At 43.0% G+C, this 16,074-nt stretch overlaps 1 protein-coding gene across 5 annotated transcripts in view; it reads left to right on the top strand.

The window, feature by feature from the left end:
- The window catches only part of CSTPP1 (centriolar satellite-associated tubulin polyglutamylase complex regulator 1), a 129,719-nt gene that overhangs the window by 35,452 nt on the left and 78,193 nt on the right, over positions 1–16,074 (top strand). For all 5 annotated transcript variants that reach the window (XM_028726633.2, XM_077928657.1, XM_028726642.2 and 2 more), the window contains one exon: positions 2,926–3,028. In XM_028726633.2, coding sequence (XP_028582466.2) covers positions 2,926–3,028 — 103 coding nt within the window. The remainder of the gene's footprint in view (positions 1–2,925; positions 3,029–16,074) is intronic.

Genomic DNA, 16,074 nt, shown 5'->3' with positions numbered 1-16,074 from the left:
CAGACTGGATGTTGGGGAAGGTGAGAGAGATATTGGAGGGGGGATATAGTCCGTAGTAAGATGGAAAGGAACAAATGTATCACCAGCTATTCTTAACCGAGAAGTATGTTTCCTCGTGCTGTTTTCTTAGAGAATACTATTCTTTTTTAAAAAAAATCTGTTTTAAAAACAGTTGTAAGGGCTACAAAACATGGTTTTAGTCCTGTTAGGCACGTGTGGGTGGAGGTGATTCTTCAAGTAACCTGACCCCCAGGAGTAAGCATGGACCAATGGTACCAAATAATATGGGAAACAGCATTACAGTTATACCTCAAGTTGAATGTGCTTCGGGTTGAGCGCGTTCGAGTTGCGCTCCGTGGCAACCCAGAAGTAACGGAGCATGTTACTTCCGGGTTTTGCCGCTCGCGCACGCGCAGACACTCAAAACGATGTCACGTGCATGTGCAGAAGCGGCGAAACGCGGCACGCGCAGATGCGCAGATGTGCCGTTGCGTCTTGCGTTCCGTTTGGGATGCAAACAGGACTCCGGAACGGATCCCGTTCACATCCCGAGGTACCACTGTATTAGAAAAACTATCCAATAAACTGAAACTGACATAGGGATAAATGGAAGAAGACGCCTTCACCTGGTATGGCTCCCCTTTATCGCATACACAGCCCAACAAGACAATGACAAGAATCCACCAACAGCATACAAATCAATATGGCTAACCTGATTCAAAAACACCCACCCACCCCACTCACATATGAAAACAAAGTTCACCACAGCCAGTCACAAACAAACAAGCACACCCTAGGCCAACCCCAACCTCTCTCACCAGCAAAGAAACACAAGCGAATAGTAAAGAGAACCAGCACAAGCGACGCTGACACAAAACCCCACACATACATTAAGTAAAATAGAAACATCACCACCCAACTCCACCCCCACTCACCATGGCCCCCTCCACCTCTTTCCCCCTTTTCTTCCTAAGGTAACACTAATGTCTCAACAAATGAAACTGATCTGTAGAAAATGTAACTTGAAAAAAAGAGACATTACACGTACTTTTGTAAACCAAGAAATCTTTAATAAAAATATGATTTAAAAAGTAACCTGACCCCAAGCTGCACTTTGAATTGGACCTGAAAACAGACTAGAAGCCAGTGCAATTGACAAAGCCCTTGTGTAAAGTCAAGATAGATTTTTATTGTGAGTAGACACAAGCAAATTCACAAGCAAATTCACAAGCAAATCCCAAGTCAATGTAAAAGTGAGTTAAACATATCAGAAATGCAAGTTTCCAAAACTTAAATTTGTAAAGTTCCCCAAATAATTTTAGATGAAAAAAACCCTATTTGACTGTCAACACTGTACAGGGTGGAAAAAGTAGCTGGTAACTTTTTGTACTATTAGCATGTATTAAGCTATGCTGTCGGTAATAAACTTGTCTACATCAGCCAGCAATCATCTGATTTTGAAATTATCTGGATATGAGAATTATCTTCTTGTAACATCTGTCAGCCCACTGATTGCCAGGGTTGATTCAGCTGATAAGGTGCTCTAGGTGGATGTCCCTTTTATCCCTTAACCACTTTCTGAAGCTGCTCACTTGCAGGATAAGGACAACTACCCCAGATAAGATTCTAAATATGACCATACCGTCCAGTTTCAGCTGACAATCTTGTACTGGAACTGTTGAGCTATAGTTTAAGGATGGACCTGTGCGCATTAGGAACGGACCTTCTGATAACTTCAATTGGATTGCTTTGTCTGCATTCCTTATTAGTTGATTCTGGAACATTACTGTGTCTTTTGCATTTCTTTTTAATTAGAAGGATACATCAGTCCAGATTTATGCACTTCCTTTTCTAACTGGGCTTCTACTGAGAGGACTGTGTGCATGGCTGGACCAACTAAATTCCATTGTTCCAATAAGCGCTCTTGTGCTCTTTAGCAATCCACACACCACTAACTAGAATTGCTTGTAATGCATGATTATGGAGCCCAACAGGCATAACTGGCTGGATGTCGCAGAATGTGGCAGCTCTGTGTTTGAGGTACTTATTGCATGCAGCAGTTACATCAGCACAATGTTCGCTGGAAGTCGAATCTATTTATTCCACCATTTGAAATCTTCCACCATTGGAAAAACGCTTCCCCCTCTTTTTTTGTGTTAGCGTGCTCACCCTTTCCCTTGCTTGACCTTTTACAATTATTTTTATATACATTTATATTACACATTTTTTTATCACATAATTGAAGGTGGCATGCATATGGTTCTCAGGAGACCTCCCTCGCCTGTTGACCAGACCCAGACCAATTTAATCCCAGGAGAATAACTGTCTCACGTGCCTTCAGACTAGACCCTGGTCTCTATCTCTTGTGCTTCACAGTTTAAAGCAAGGTTATTCTTAGGTTGGAGGAATAACTCCACCCCTTTTCTTACATGGGGAGAGGAACATTACTGCAGATGTACTGCTAGAACAACACTGAAGCAGTTCAGGAAAAGCCTTCTGTTTGTTGTTGGCATCAAAGTGGCTGAAAGGGGCACATCCATGCCAATATCCTTCCACTTGTGTGGCCTTTTGTGAAAGCAGTAAAGTTGCTAAAGCATTTCACCAAGTTGTCCTTGTCCAAAAACTCTACAGCAAATGAATAGTGTCCTTTGTCAAGCTCTAACAACCCTTATACCAGCAGTCTTGAAAATGTACAGTTCTGCTTAGTGAGCCATTTGGACTCTAATGTGTCAACTTTTATAAATGCTACTTTGATGGGTACCCAACTGCCCCTGAGAAAACATCCCTTTGGGATCTCTTAGAAGGAGAAGTTTGCTGTGGGTTGTACTGTCCTGAAGACTTGTTTGCCAACCTCTATTTTAAGCCATAGGGTTATATCCAAGGCTAGTCATACGTTTCCGTTTCCTTATGTTCCCTCTTTTTTAGCTCAACAACACGTCCTCACATATATGGAAGATGCAGTGAGCCAGCTGTTGGAAAGCAGAGACGATATTAGTCAATATGGTATTGCCAGATTCTTCACTGAATAGTAAGTACATCACTACCTAGTACAGCAAACTTAGTCTGAAAGTGGACAGAGCAACAGGAAGGACAAAAACAGAATGGGACTGTGACAGCAAATACCATATTAGCCCATACATATAAGATGTCTGCACTTAAATGAACCACCAAGTCCAGCTCAACTCTATGCTTAGCCTTAGAAATATAACTTACTATATATACAACCAACTATTGCTCCCTTTGCTGTGACAACTGTCCAGTCCTATTGCAAGTTCACACCTGGTAGGTCCTGTGGGTTTCAAAGAAGCTGACTTTATTGTTGACAAAATTGAATTTGATCCAGTGAGGCTTATGTGTGTGAGGAAGTGTATAAATTGCATGCCAAATTTGACCCAAGTTGGTTTGTACTTAACTAGCAAAGCGTAGCTACAAACATGAGTCTGACCAAACTGCAGGAGGCAGTGGAAGACAGGTGTGCCTGGCGTGCTCTAGTCCATGGGGTCACAAAGAGTCGGACACAACTAAACGACTAAACAACAACAAGCAAAGCGTAGCATTGGAGTACACAAATGACACATGACATTTAGGCTGCATTCAATAGGATTTCCTTTTGAGTAGTTTACAGTAGACTACCAGTCTCTTAGTTCTGTTCTTTGCCTTTATTCAGGATTTAGTCTGATGTCTAATGGAGAGTAGGGACTGGACTGAAAATTCGGTTGAGTAATTAGAATGGAAAAAGGCCAGGCACTGAAAAGCTACAGAAGAGGCGTGCAGGAAACTATGCCAGTGTGAGTAAAGAGGCAGGAGGTTCAGGGCAGGAAATTTAGGAAGACTGGACAGCAGCGCAGATAAGTGTTTTGAGAGCTGGTTAACACACAGTGGTTTTTCTTACATGGGCTTATATGTTTGTATGAGGGTGTGGGGAAAATATGTGGCTCAAGTCTTTGTTTTGCTATGAATTACTGGAAAGCTGAACCACTTGTGATGGTTCTCTATCTATCGATATACCACATCCAAGCTCTTCGTTCATCCAAAGTCTTGGACACCTCAAAATGCTGCTACATTGTTTTATTTTCTGCAGCACGAAACTATGACAGGATTAGCTAGTCCTTTGAAGTTACCTGACTTTACCATTGTTGAAATAAAAATAAAAATTAAAAATTGTCCAGTAGCACCTTGTAGACCAACTAAGTTTGTTCTGGTATAAGCTTTTGTGTGCATGCACACTTCTTCTGGTGCATGCACACGAAAACTTACACCAGAACAAACTTAGTTGGTCTACAAGGAGCTACTGGACAATTATTTATTTATTTTATTTCGACTGCGTCAGACCAACACGGCTACCTACCTGAATCTTTTACCATTGTTGTGAACAAGTCTCCTGGCCTGGAGATTGATGGTTGTTTGTATAACAAGGTGGCTGATACAAACATGCCTATCACACCTATAGTTATGTTTATCTTTGTAATTAATTTTTGTTCCTGTAGGGATGGAGATTCTTGAACCCAAACTTAATTTATGGGCAACACGCACCAACAAATCTAAATGAAATTCTGCTCTCAAGGATGACTAGTGTGGATGGGATTTGGCATGTTTGATCCAGCCGCATGTTAAATTGTGCCTGACAACAAGGCTGTATTTGAAATAACTGAAATCAGTTACATAGTGCTGTAACAATAATAGCTTTACTATTCCTTACCTTTCATATGTCTTCATGCATTATTTTAATGTATAACAGGTTTGGACAAAAAAATCTTAAAGCATGGGTGGGGAACCTCTGGCCCTACAGATGTTGCTGGACTACATTCCCATCATCCTTGGCCATTGGCCATACTGGTTGGAGCTGATGGGAGCTGGAAGTCCAACAACATCTGTAAGGTCACAGGTTCCCCATCCTTGTCCTAAAGCAACAGGTTTTTAGGCAGGGAATTGCTGCTTCCCTTCTTACTCTTCTCGACAGCCCAAATAGTGGAGAAACTCTTATGTATAAAGTGCTCTTCTCACCAAGAGGCTCTTTCACAAGAAGGCTTGGTATTCTCCATAGTGCCTTGTTCCTCTGATTATCTCCACTGACGAGCACTTCTCTTATTTTCGAGAATCATCCCTTTATTTCATTCCCTCACTTTCAGATATAGCGGGGGGAGGGGGGTTGGTTTAAACAGATTCTTTTGTGGGCATTTTAGGCTGTGCTTTACCCCTGGTGCACACACATTCGGCCTTTATTCTCTTGTCAGAATATGAAGAAATGCAATTTTCATTTTAAAAGAGAGCAAGCAGACCGAATAAAGTAGAATTTGGATTTGGAGAGAGGAATAGGAATTTTCTCTTGCCTCTTTTAGCCCTTCGTTTAGATAAGACAGACAATGTGAAGGGCACCATGAATGCATTAAAGAATTTAGCGTCCTAAAAATGAGGCTGTGACTGCTCAAGCCTACAAGCTGGAATAATGGGGAGTTGCAGGAATGAAGTGTTTGTCTTTAGGTCAATAGGGATAAGGGAGGTCACAGCTTGTGAAGAAGAAAAAAACCCAGCCAAGTGGGGAAATGCCATGCTGTGTGTGGCACAGGTGGCTGTCTGTGTAGTGAACATTGTTGGGATTCTTAAAATTCCTCACTGCTTCCCAGCAGAATTCTTCTGTAAGCAAAGACATAAAGAAGAGAATCATCCAGCAACTTGTGTATGGAAGGTGCGAACGTATGCTCTGTACAGCTCCCTGATACTGTCCTCCGCTTTTAAAAAAAATCAGCATCTGATGGAAAAATGGATGGATAGGAAGAGGCACCTTAACGCTTCCCTCTCCGTTTGGTTTCTCAGCTAAAAACTTCCTTTTCTCAGTGACTATTTTACCCATAGCTGGAAAGGTTTGGGGAACCTTCAAGGTCCTTGTATGTTTTGCTAAATTGGTGGAGAAACAGACTGGAGAAGGTGGATTTTGAGCAGAAAAAGGGCTAAAGAAGACAGGCTTAATCAACCTCTTCCCATTTGCCCTTCTCCAGCTCCAACTTAAGAGTCTGCTTTGTGTTAAAAATGAAAAAAATAAGAAAGAAAGGGGGAAGTCAGTATTTATTTAATTTATCCATTGCTTCCTATCAGGACCTGAAAGCAAGTTGTAGCAGTAAAAATCATATACATGAAATAAATTCATGCAGTTCATGGAAATACATTTAAAATCAGTCATAACACTAAACGTATTCCTCCATGATTCATAACTAATGAACAAAAATATCATTTCCTCATGTAACACAAAGATAATCGCCAAAGATCCCAACTAAAATAACCACAAGAACCACAACAATATTAGCACTCAAAATGTGGTTTGAGCCTCTGTCAAAAGCATATTCCCTCACTGCTGGAATCAAGGAGGCCCTGTTTTGCTCTGCAGAGAGACGAGCTCATCTTGTGCAGGGTCCAGGCTGGATAGTAACAGAGCACAGACCTTTGATTCTGCTTTAGCAAGTCGGACTTAGACTGAGCCCTATATATGAGCAGCAGCTATATCCCAATTACAGAATCTACCTTCACTGAAAGGTGCCTTGTCTGTTAAAGGGGTCCAGCACCAGGGTGGAATCTGGGGATTCTGCACTGGAGTACTCTTGAATCAGAAGCTGCCAATTCGACATCCTCAGGTCACAGTGACACTAGCATCACAGGCTCGCCTTGTGTGTAATTCCCCTTTTAATTCAGAGTTGTTGACCTCATTCCCTGAAGATGGGGAATCTGACTCCAGGGTCATGACAGGCCGTTGAAGACCCAGATGAGATAATCATTTGAGCACCTCTTCAGTGCAAGCATTAGAATAAGCATAAATTGCATGGGAATGAAGGAAGCTGCCTTCCTAAGTTGCGCCATGAGTCCATTTAGCCCAGTTTTCGGAGGGGGACACCCCCTGTCCTACCTGGAGATGCTGGGGATTGAACAGACAACTTCCTATATGCTAAACACGTGCTCTATCGCATAGCTATTGCCACCGCCACCCCTGTCCATGAAATACATTGCATGTACCGTATTTTTCGCCCTATAGGGCGCACCGACCCATAGGGCACACCTAGTTTTGGAGGGGGAGGAAATAAAGGGGGGGGGGAATTATTTCCCCCCCAGCCCGAGCTTCCCCCGACCCCAGCCCCCAGAACAGGCTGCTATCCACAAGCCTTGGGAGCCAGCGGGAACTCCAGCCGGGCTCCCAAGGCTTGTGGACATCTGCCCGAAGCCCGGGATGCGCTGCGGAGTGCTCCCCGGGTTTCGGGCTGTAGGCTGCTGTCCGCAAGCCTTGGGAGCCCGGCGGGAACTCCCGCTGGGCTCCCAAGGCTTGCGGATACCTTCCTGAAGCCTGGAGAGTGAGAGGGGTCGGTGCGCACCAACCCCTCTCGCTCTCCAGGCTTCAGCGAAAGCCTGCATTCGCCCCATAGGACCCACACACATTTCCCCTTCATTTTTGGAGGAGAAAAAGTGTGTCCTATAGGGCGAAAAATACGGTACTTAAAATTTCAGAGTATGAAGACTGCAAAGTAATGATAAAAGGTTCCTTATTCTGCTTTTAAAAACATTTACAAATATTTATCGGCCGCGTTGTCCCACTCCCACCTCATCAAGCCTTTTACCTGACTCTCCAGTTCTTGATCTGATGAGCCTCTGCATCCTCTCTTGGCTGTGGTACTCTGGTGAAACAAACATGTGATTGTTTCTGTGAATGTAACATCGCCCTAGAATACGAGTAAATGATTGCCGGTGTGCTCAGATAGACCAAGACTTTCTGAAAGTGGGGTCGCATTTCTCTAACACTCCTAAAGGAAGGATATGAAATTCCAGAAGGGTTTTCTGCTCAAGCTGAATACTCCCTAGAGTCTCTGAAAAGCTTATGCAGGAGAGGAAGACATTTTCAGGTGCTGCTACTCTGTTTTTCTTTTTGACAGTTATAGCTAGACATATCGTTATCCCAAGGGGGGCAAGACCTGGAGTGGGAAGCAGCTGAGGCATAGCTTGAAAAATGTTTTTCCCCCTATCTCTAAGTTTTACTTTGTCAGTGGTTATCTTAAGCTCTGGGGGTTGGCAATGATTTCTTTGGCAGGCTGCTATAATCTTTCTAGGGTGAGAGGGTCAGAGCACATGGCAGACTCCTCGGTGTTCCATTTAAGGCACCAGGGTGCTCCTTTTAAACTGGGCAGTGGCCAAACTTGGCCCTCCAGCTGTTTTTGGACTACAACTCCCATCATCCCTAGCTAACAGGACCAGTGGTCAGGGATGACAGGAACTGTAGTCCCAAAACAGCTGGAGGGCCAAGTTTGGCCACCACTGAGTTAGACCCTAGTGTATTATTCTCTGTACCTTTGTGACAGTAGCCAGAAGAGGGAGGTCTCTGCTGCCATCATTGCAGGTGGTGAAAAAGTAGTATTGCAGCCACTAGCTCAGCAGCAGACAAAGGCACGCGGGACCAGCGATGTTTCACAGCAAACTCAGTAAAAATAGGCTGTCAGTTGTAAACACTATAAGGACCCAAATTGGGGTCTTACGGTTATTGCTGTAAGGCCCAAACTGAAATACTTTCTTTTGTGAGCCCAGTTTCTGCATCTTTTGAAGGAAAATAATTCCTTTTGTACGTTTGTATTCCTTGATTTTTCTAAGAAATGTAACATCCTTGGTGACAGCACAATGAAATACACTGCCTGTCCTGAGGCATCTACCTATTCAAAAGGAACACCAAGAGTTTTACACATGTTTGTCAGCTGAGAGATTTTTGTGTCAGCTGAGAGACGATTGTGGGATTTCTTAATTTCCTCTAGATTATTTTGTAGAAACACTGGTTGGGGTACAGGAACCGGGGGTCATTTTGGAGTAAAAATAATAATTGTAGTGACAGCAGAATCTTCCGGCCTTTGATTGAGCTACCAGACAGCAAGATGGGAGAAAAGCCCCAGGGCTTGAGAGTCTGTTTTTCGTCATCATCAAGCCTATTCAGCAGGATGTGGATGTTTTGGTTCAGGGTTTCAGGATATGGTGTGCTTCTTGAGTGTTTTCACCTTGATATTAGCATTCTGTAGTCCCAGGGCACGTTCCTTCCTTCCTTCCTTCCTTCCTTCCTTCCTTCCTTCCTTCCTTCCTTCCTTTTTTTCTTTTTTTCTTTCTTTTAGGATTTTATTCACTCCCCACCCTACTCTTCCCCAAGGCCTTAGCATTGCCCTGCTCCAGTGAAGAGATGACAATGTTATCTCAGCAATACTGGCTGGCTGCAGCAAGCTGTGTGGCATGTGTGAAACTTCTGCTGTCACCAACCTGGCTGTGAAGTGATCCTTTCGGCTCAAAGCTTCCACTGGGATTTTCTGTTGCTGATTCCTGGCAGGTCTTCTGTTTTAGCTAAGATACCCTGCTCCCATGAGCGCTGAAAAGGAAAAGCTAGCTCACAAAGGGCTTGGTATGTATATCCCAGTGTTATACAGAAAGAAAGACGTAATAATGGGACATACACCCAAGAAATTGTGCATAGGGTTGCAACTAAAGGTGGATCTTGCAGCAGATCATCCTGTTCACTCAAGAACAGGGGTCAGCAAACTTTTTCAGTAGCGGGCCAGTCCACTGTCCCTCAGACCTTGTGGGGGGCCGGACTATATTTTGAAAAATAATAATGAATGAATTCCTATGCCCCACAAATAACCCAGAGATGCATTTTAAATAAAAGCACATATTCTACTCATGTAAAGACACACTTGATTCCCAGACCGTCCACGGGCTGGATTTAGAAGGTGATTGGGCCGGATCCGGGCCCCAGGCCTTAGTTTGCTTATAAAATGTCCCCCTGCTGCTTCCCCATTTCCTTCCCTTGTGCTTTCCCATAGTTCACCAGTGTCATCATCAAGCAGGATGTGGAAGTTTTGGCTCAGAGTTTAGAGATATGGTGTGTTTCTTTAGTATCTTTCATCTTGAGTATATTTCACCAGGACACTATTCCATTGCTTGTGCTCACAAGAACCATATTCTTAGCTCTTCCTGTGTCTGCTACCAAATGCATGCACTGGAAGGAAGGAAGGAAGGAAGGAAGAACACTGTAGTAATAAACTCCCATTTCAGTATAATATGTATACTATGCACTAAAAGGTTGATTCTGCAATGTCCCATCAATTCCCTAATATTAGGGAACCCTCTCAGAACCCATCAGAATTTGACAAGTGCCTGACTGGCTTAGCAGGCAGCAGCCACTACCTGGATTTAGAGAAGCAAGAGCCAGTTGGACTCTGTAGGCTCCTGCCCAATCTGGTAACAGAAGTTTTCTGTTTATAGGTGAATCAGTTCTTGTGCTGTGTGCAACCTACACTCTGGCTCCAATCCTGGGACCTGGTTCAGATATATGGTTGAAGTCACCAGGGTTAAGGCAGCTGGCCACTGGATTGTGTGCAAGCTCATTCCTCCTTCCTCTCTTTCGCTTGCTCATGGGTTCAGAATAATGCATGGCAATTGCAAACCCTGATTTGCAAGGCCCTTCCTGGCATTTTGGGTTGCGAAATCACAGTAGATGAGAAGTGGAGTGAGGAGGCAGTTATGTATGACCAAGAAAGGAGAGAGAATTGTTGATCAAGCATTTGCCTGCCATCACTGCTACTGAGCCAATAGCAGCCAGATGGCATTACTACTTCAGCTACTCTTGCTGGTTCACAGCTGCCAAAGATCTATTGTAACATCATAAATCTGGATGCATAGAGCTTGTTAAAGACTCTAAGTGAATTGATGAAGTTATACTGGTTTTAGGTTTTTGCTTGGCAAAAATAAGATGGATGGGGCACGCAGTCAGAAGATGGTAACAGGTTGGCTCAAAGGCTGCCATATTTGCAGACTCTCAGCTAGCTGCATAGCTTTAGATTTACTTCTGGTAGATTTGTTCATTACTTTCAGAATAAAATTGTGAAGCATAGTATCTGAGTGGGTTTCTACATATGTGAGGTTTGCTGGAATAGTATCCACCGAGTCTTCATTTCTATTGGCTAGTTGTGCTTTCCTGTAATTGGTAGCCAGAGATGTGGAGTTGTAAGCATATTCTCTTCCTTCCACTAATTGGGCTTTCCTTTCTGCTGATAAAATGTAACGAGGATTTAATCTAAATGTAGGGAAAAGGCTGGCATGTTGACATCTTCTGACCAGCCTGCTCTTGGGAGCCACTTACTTGTGCTCAGTGAGCCAAAGCTGGTGTTCTGTGCCTTCAGAATAAACAGTAAAATGCATCAGGATGAATAGTTGCATATCTTCTACATGGTATGGTGGGGCTGTTCAGTTTCTGCTTGTCATCTGCCCTGCTCTGTATAGAGCAAGAAAGTGACATCTATTGGCACAACCCTTCCATTTTGCAAGGAATGGAACTGCTGTTTTTCTGGCTTGCATAATGTATGCCCTAAGGAAGAGTTCTGGGTAAGTAATTTGACAATAATCTCCTTCAGGTGTTCCTGTTGGGTGTTAGCATGCAAGGGGGACATAAGGGCAAGTGCACTAGCTTCAGTCCCCCAGCCACCATTCTTGTCATCCTCTGTAAGCTGAAAGGCGGATGTCTGAAGTGGGCAGCCTCCTATAATCTGACTTCTTGAGCTATGATATCTCAGCAGCGAGACACTATGGAAAATCATTTTTCTGAAATGCATGGAACGTTTACACGAGTACAAGAGTCGCCCCACTTCAGTTCATTCTCCAGCTCATGGAGGTGAGCAATGGTGGGGCAGAGTTAGCCCATTCATCCTCACAACCCCCATCTGCCGCCTTGCTTAACACCTAACAAGGATACCTGAAGATGGTGAATGAAATATAATAATAAAAATAATAATAATAATAATATTCAGATCACCACCCCTCTGTGAGGAATAACGTGAACCGTAGGAAGTCTGACATGAAGCTATTTTTATTCTCAGTTTTAGGATGCCTATTGCCTGATGTTATTGTTAACTACTTGGGTGTGGAAGTGTTGGTGAACTCTGTGGAGAGCTATATAAAATCACTGTTGAGTGAATAATGACTCTGGATATTTTAGCTTAATGAAGAGGACCGCAATATTTTAAACCAGTCTGATCAGTAGTGCTCAGATTCCAGCTTGAGTGGCTGCCTTGTAGAGGGAGTGCTTGGGATTTATTTCCCAACCTTCCTAGAATCCAGAGCTTGTTTACATTGGAATAAAGTCATTTGTCCTTGAAGACCTCTCTTCCCCCATCCAAAAATGCTGCTTAGATTCTGGAATAGGGGGTTTTTTTGGGGGGGGGAGGAGAATTTGACATTCCTTCTTGGAATGTGCAACTGAGTGACTCAGAGGTTTTAGCTGTGTTGATAGTGTGGATTTAATCCCATTGTTATTAAGTTTAGAGACCTGAGCATATTCCCTCAAAACAAGAAAAGCAACAACACTTATGTGAATATACACCAGCAAATCTGCAGCATCTCTAGAGTGCCTCTTGATATCCTCTCCCACAAAAGGCCTAAACATCGAACTGTGTAAAAATGTTATGTAGCTAAATTTGTCTGAAAATGAAGCAGGTGTCTCACTGGGATTTTACAGCATTCCTTAAAAATGTTTCTATCTAAATTCACAGATACTGAAAATCCCTAAAGAGGCAGAGACTTTTCACTTAAAGTGCTCTTAATGCTCCAGATGACCTAGACAGTGATATCTCTCTCTTTTTGCCTTTATTTTAAGAATAAAACAGCATTTATACAACATATTTAACAGTTCAAAGCATTTCACATCTAACATTTCAGTGAAGTTCAGTGCTTTCATAAGGTAGGCCAGTGTTATTCCCATTTTGCAGATGGGAACACTAAGGCTAAGAAAATAATAGTTTGCTTAAGGTCCCCTGCTGAGTTGGGGCCTAAGGTGGATTTGAACTGGGAACTTTCACACTTATACCACTATGGTATACTAGAATGGTAGAAGTGGGTTTAATATTATCTTATATTTGTCCAAGAGCCTTGCCAGCCTAGCATTCCTTAGGACTGACCCTCCCTCCTTCCCAAAGTATATCTCTTGAAACAAGTAAAGTGATTCAAAGCAAGAAAAGTAAACCAGCATATGTAGGTTAATCATGATGGTAAACCACAATCATAGCGGAAGCAAAATTCCATCAGTTTGGGGATTGTTATTTTTCTGAATGTTGCTTCTTTAATATGCAAGAGGCTTTTAAAGTCCTTATTTTGTTCATCCTTGCAACAGCCCTGTGAGAGAAGTCACTGTTCTCATTTTAGAGATGAAGGGCAAGACTGATTTCCATCTCAGCAGGAGCTCTTCGTCGAACTTCCCCAAAACATGATGTTTTATGCATAAATGTTTGCAATTCTTTTAATGGCATCTAGGATGTGTGAGCAGTTAAGAGTTTGAGCTGAAAGAAAAATATTATATTTGCAATGCAATGCAAGTGCATATATGTATTTAAATTTTGTATTATTCATACGTCGTTGCAGAGTTATGGCTGGGGATATTCAAAATGCAAGCAATAATATATTTTTGTGGGGGGGGGGGGTTGTGCACGTGGGACTCGGCTGTTCTTTGGTCCTAAGCACTGTTAGATTGTCTTGCTGCCATTAATTCTGTTCCACAGTTAGTAGACAATGGAGACTCGACACATGATGAATTAATTTGCCCTTTTTCTCAACACTGGTATTTAATTTTACTAGTAGCCAGCCAATAGCCATTCCTTTCCTTGCTATGTTGTAAGTTGGATGCAGATAATAAATGATTTCCCTCCCCCTGGGCTGGGCACTGTACCTCTGTTTTATTTATCAGATACAATCATTTTGTTACCAAATCCCCTTCTTCAGCTAGCTTGACAACTAGTTCAATATAATAATTAAAAGTAACACAAACATCATTTCCCCTTCCATATCCCCATCTCTCCCCAGAGGGAGAGTTGCAAGAAATTTAGTGTTTGTGTATGTCGATCAAAAGCATTTGACTGTGTCGACCACAGTAAACTGTGGCAAGTTCTTAAAGAAATGGGAGTGCCTGATCACCTCATCTGTCTCCTGAGAAATCTCTATGTAGGTCAAGAAGCTACAGTTAGAACTGGATATGGAACAATTGATTGGTTCAAAACTGAGAAAGGAGTACAACAGGGCGGTATATTGTCTCCCTGCTTATTTAACTTATATGCAGAATTCATCATGCAAAATACTGGACTGGATGAATCCCTAGCCGGAATTAAGATGGCCAGAAGAAATATCAACAACCTCAGATATGCAGATGACACAACCTTGATAGCAGAAAGTGACGAGGAATTAAAGAACTTTTTAATGAGGGTGAAAGAGGAGAGTGCAAAATATGGTCTGAAGCTCAACATAAAAAAACTAAGATCATGGCCACTGGTCCCATCATCTCCTAGCAAATAGAAGGGGAAGAAATGGAGGCAGTGAGAGATTTTACTTTCTTGGGTTCCATGATCACTGCAGATGGTGACAGCAGTCACGAAATTGAAAGACACCTGCTTCTTGGGAGAAAAGCAATGACAAACCTAGATAGCATCTTAAAAAGCAGAGACATCACCTTGCCGACAAAGGTCCGTATAGTTAAAGCTATGGTTTTCCCAGCAGTGATGTATGGAAGTGAGAGCTGGACCATAAAGAAGGCTGAGTTTGACCAAACTGTGGGAGGCAGTTAAAGACAGGAGTGCCTGGCGTGCTCTGGTCCATGGGGTCACGAAGAGTCGGACACGACTAAACAACATGTCAATCAGAATTGCATTGAATAGTGGGACTCTACTGCTGCTGTGCAAAACTGTAGGACAACTTTAAATGGAATGTTTTAAAGAAAACCCTTCAGCAGTAGCGACTGACCTTTTCTGTTGCATGAAAGATCGTACATAGAAGACCATGGCTTACTTAGTGGACAGTCAAATTTAATCTTTTGGAATTCAAAAGCCTTGAACAATTTGTTTGGAAGGTTAAGTCACTTAACCCCAAATTAAATAAAATGCCAAATAGCTGCTGGTAAAAAAGTTTGTTTGGAGAGAAGCAAACCACGAGGGTTGGTTTGGACGCAACACTAATCTAAGCCTCATTTGTTTCTCCCAGAAGGCAGCAGGGCGGAGTAGGTGTAATTAAGCAGTGGGCACCAGCATTCTACTCATTCACAGTAAGCCATAGTTTCTTTCTGACTATAGCTTCCTGTTTTGGGCAAACCAGGCTTTTATATACAGTGGTACCTCGCTCGGGTTACAGACGCTTCAGGATACAGACTCCGCTAACCCAGAAATGGTACCTTGGGTTAAGAACTTTGCCTCAGGATGAGAACAGAAATTGTGCAGCAGCGGCGCAGCAGCAGCAGCGGAAGGCCCCATTAGCTAAAGTGGTGCTTCAGGTTAAGAACAGTTTCAGGTTAAGAACGGACCTCCAGAACAAATTAAGTTCTTAACCTGAGGTACCACTGTAGTGCCTTTCAGATTGAAACACCCAAGGTAACTAATAGCAACAATGAAAAAACCAACAAGTTTAAAAAAAAACAGCCATTAACTGAATGAAGGACAGCCCATTCAAAACAATGTCAAGGTGTGTGAGAGAGTAGGCACAGTGATTTCAAATGTCTGACAGGCCAGTAGTCATGAAGTGGTATTGGAAACCCATCAAAGAGGGTCTGGTGGATCTCCCATGACAGAGAGTTTCACAGTTTAGGCCAGAGCTTTCCAAACTTTTCATGTTGGCGACACCCTTTTTAAAGGTAAAGGTAAAGGTACCCCTGCCCGTACGGGCCAGTCTTGCCAGACTCTAGGGTTGTGCGCTCATCTCACTCTATAGGCCAGGAGCCAGCGCTGTCCGCAGACACTTCCGGGTCACGTGGCCAGCGTGACATGCATTATTTCACAACACAGTACTTCAGTTTTACTAGCAAACTGGAAGTTAAACTAACCACTTTCCAGCCCTGGAAAGGAGCGTGGGGAGCGTTCGATAAACCTACACACTGCAGCCAACACACTAATGTAAGAAGGAAGGCCTCCTCACACATCAGGTCATGTGCATATTGGGAGGCGCAGTTTGTATAAAAAAGAAATAAATTGTAAAAGCGTTTGTATTGGTTCCAGAGTCTGCTCAGACGATGCCCTTGCATGGGGTGGGGGAGAAGCAGATTTT

This window comes from Podarcis muralis, chromosome 1 (assembly GCF_964188315.1).
Source record: "Podarcis muralis chromosome 1, rPodMur119.hap1.1, whole genome shotgun sequence".
Lineage (NCBI taxonomy): Eukaryota > Metazoa > Chordata > Lepidosauria > Squamata > Lacertidae > Podarcis > Podarcis muralis.
Note: the sequence above shows the minus strand (reverse complement) of the source record. Positions and strands in the feature narration are given on the sequence as shown.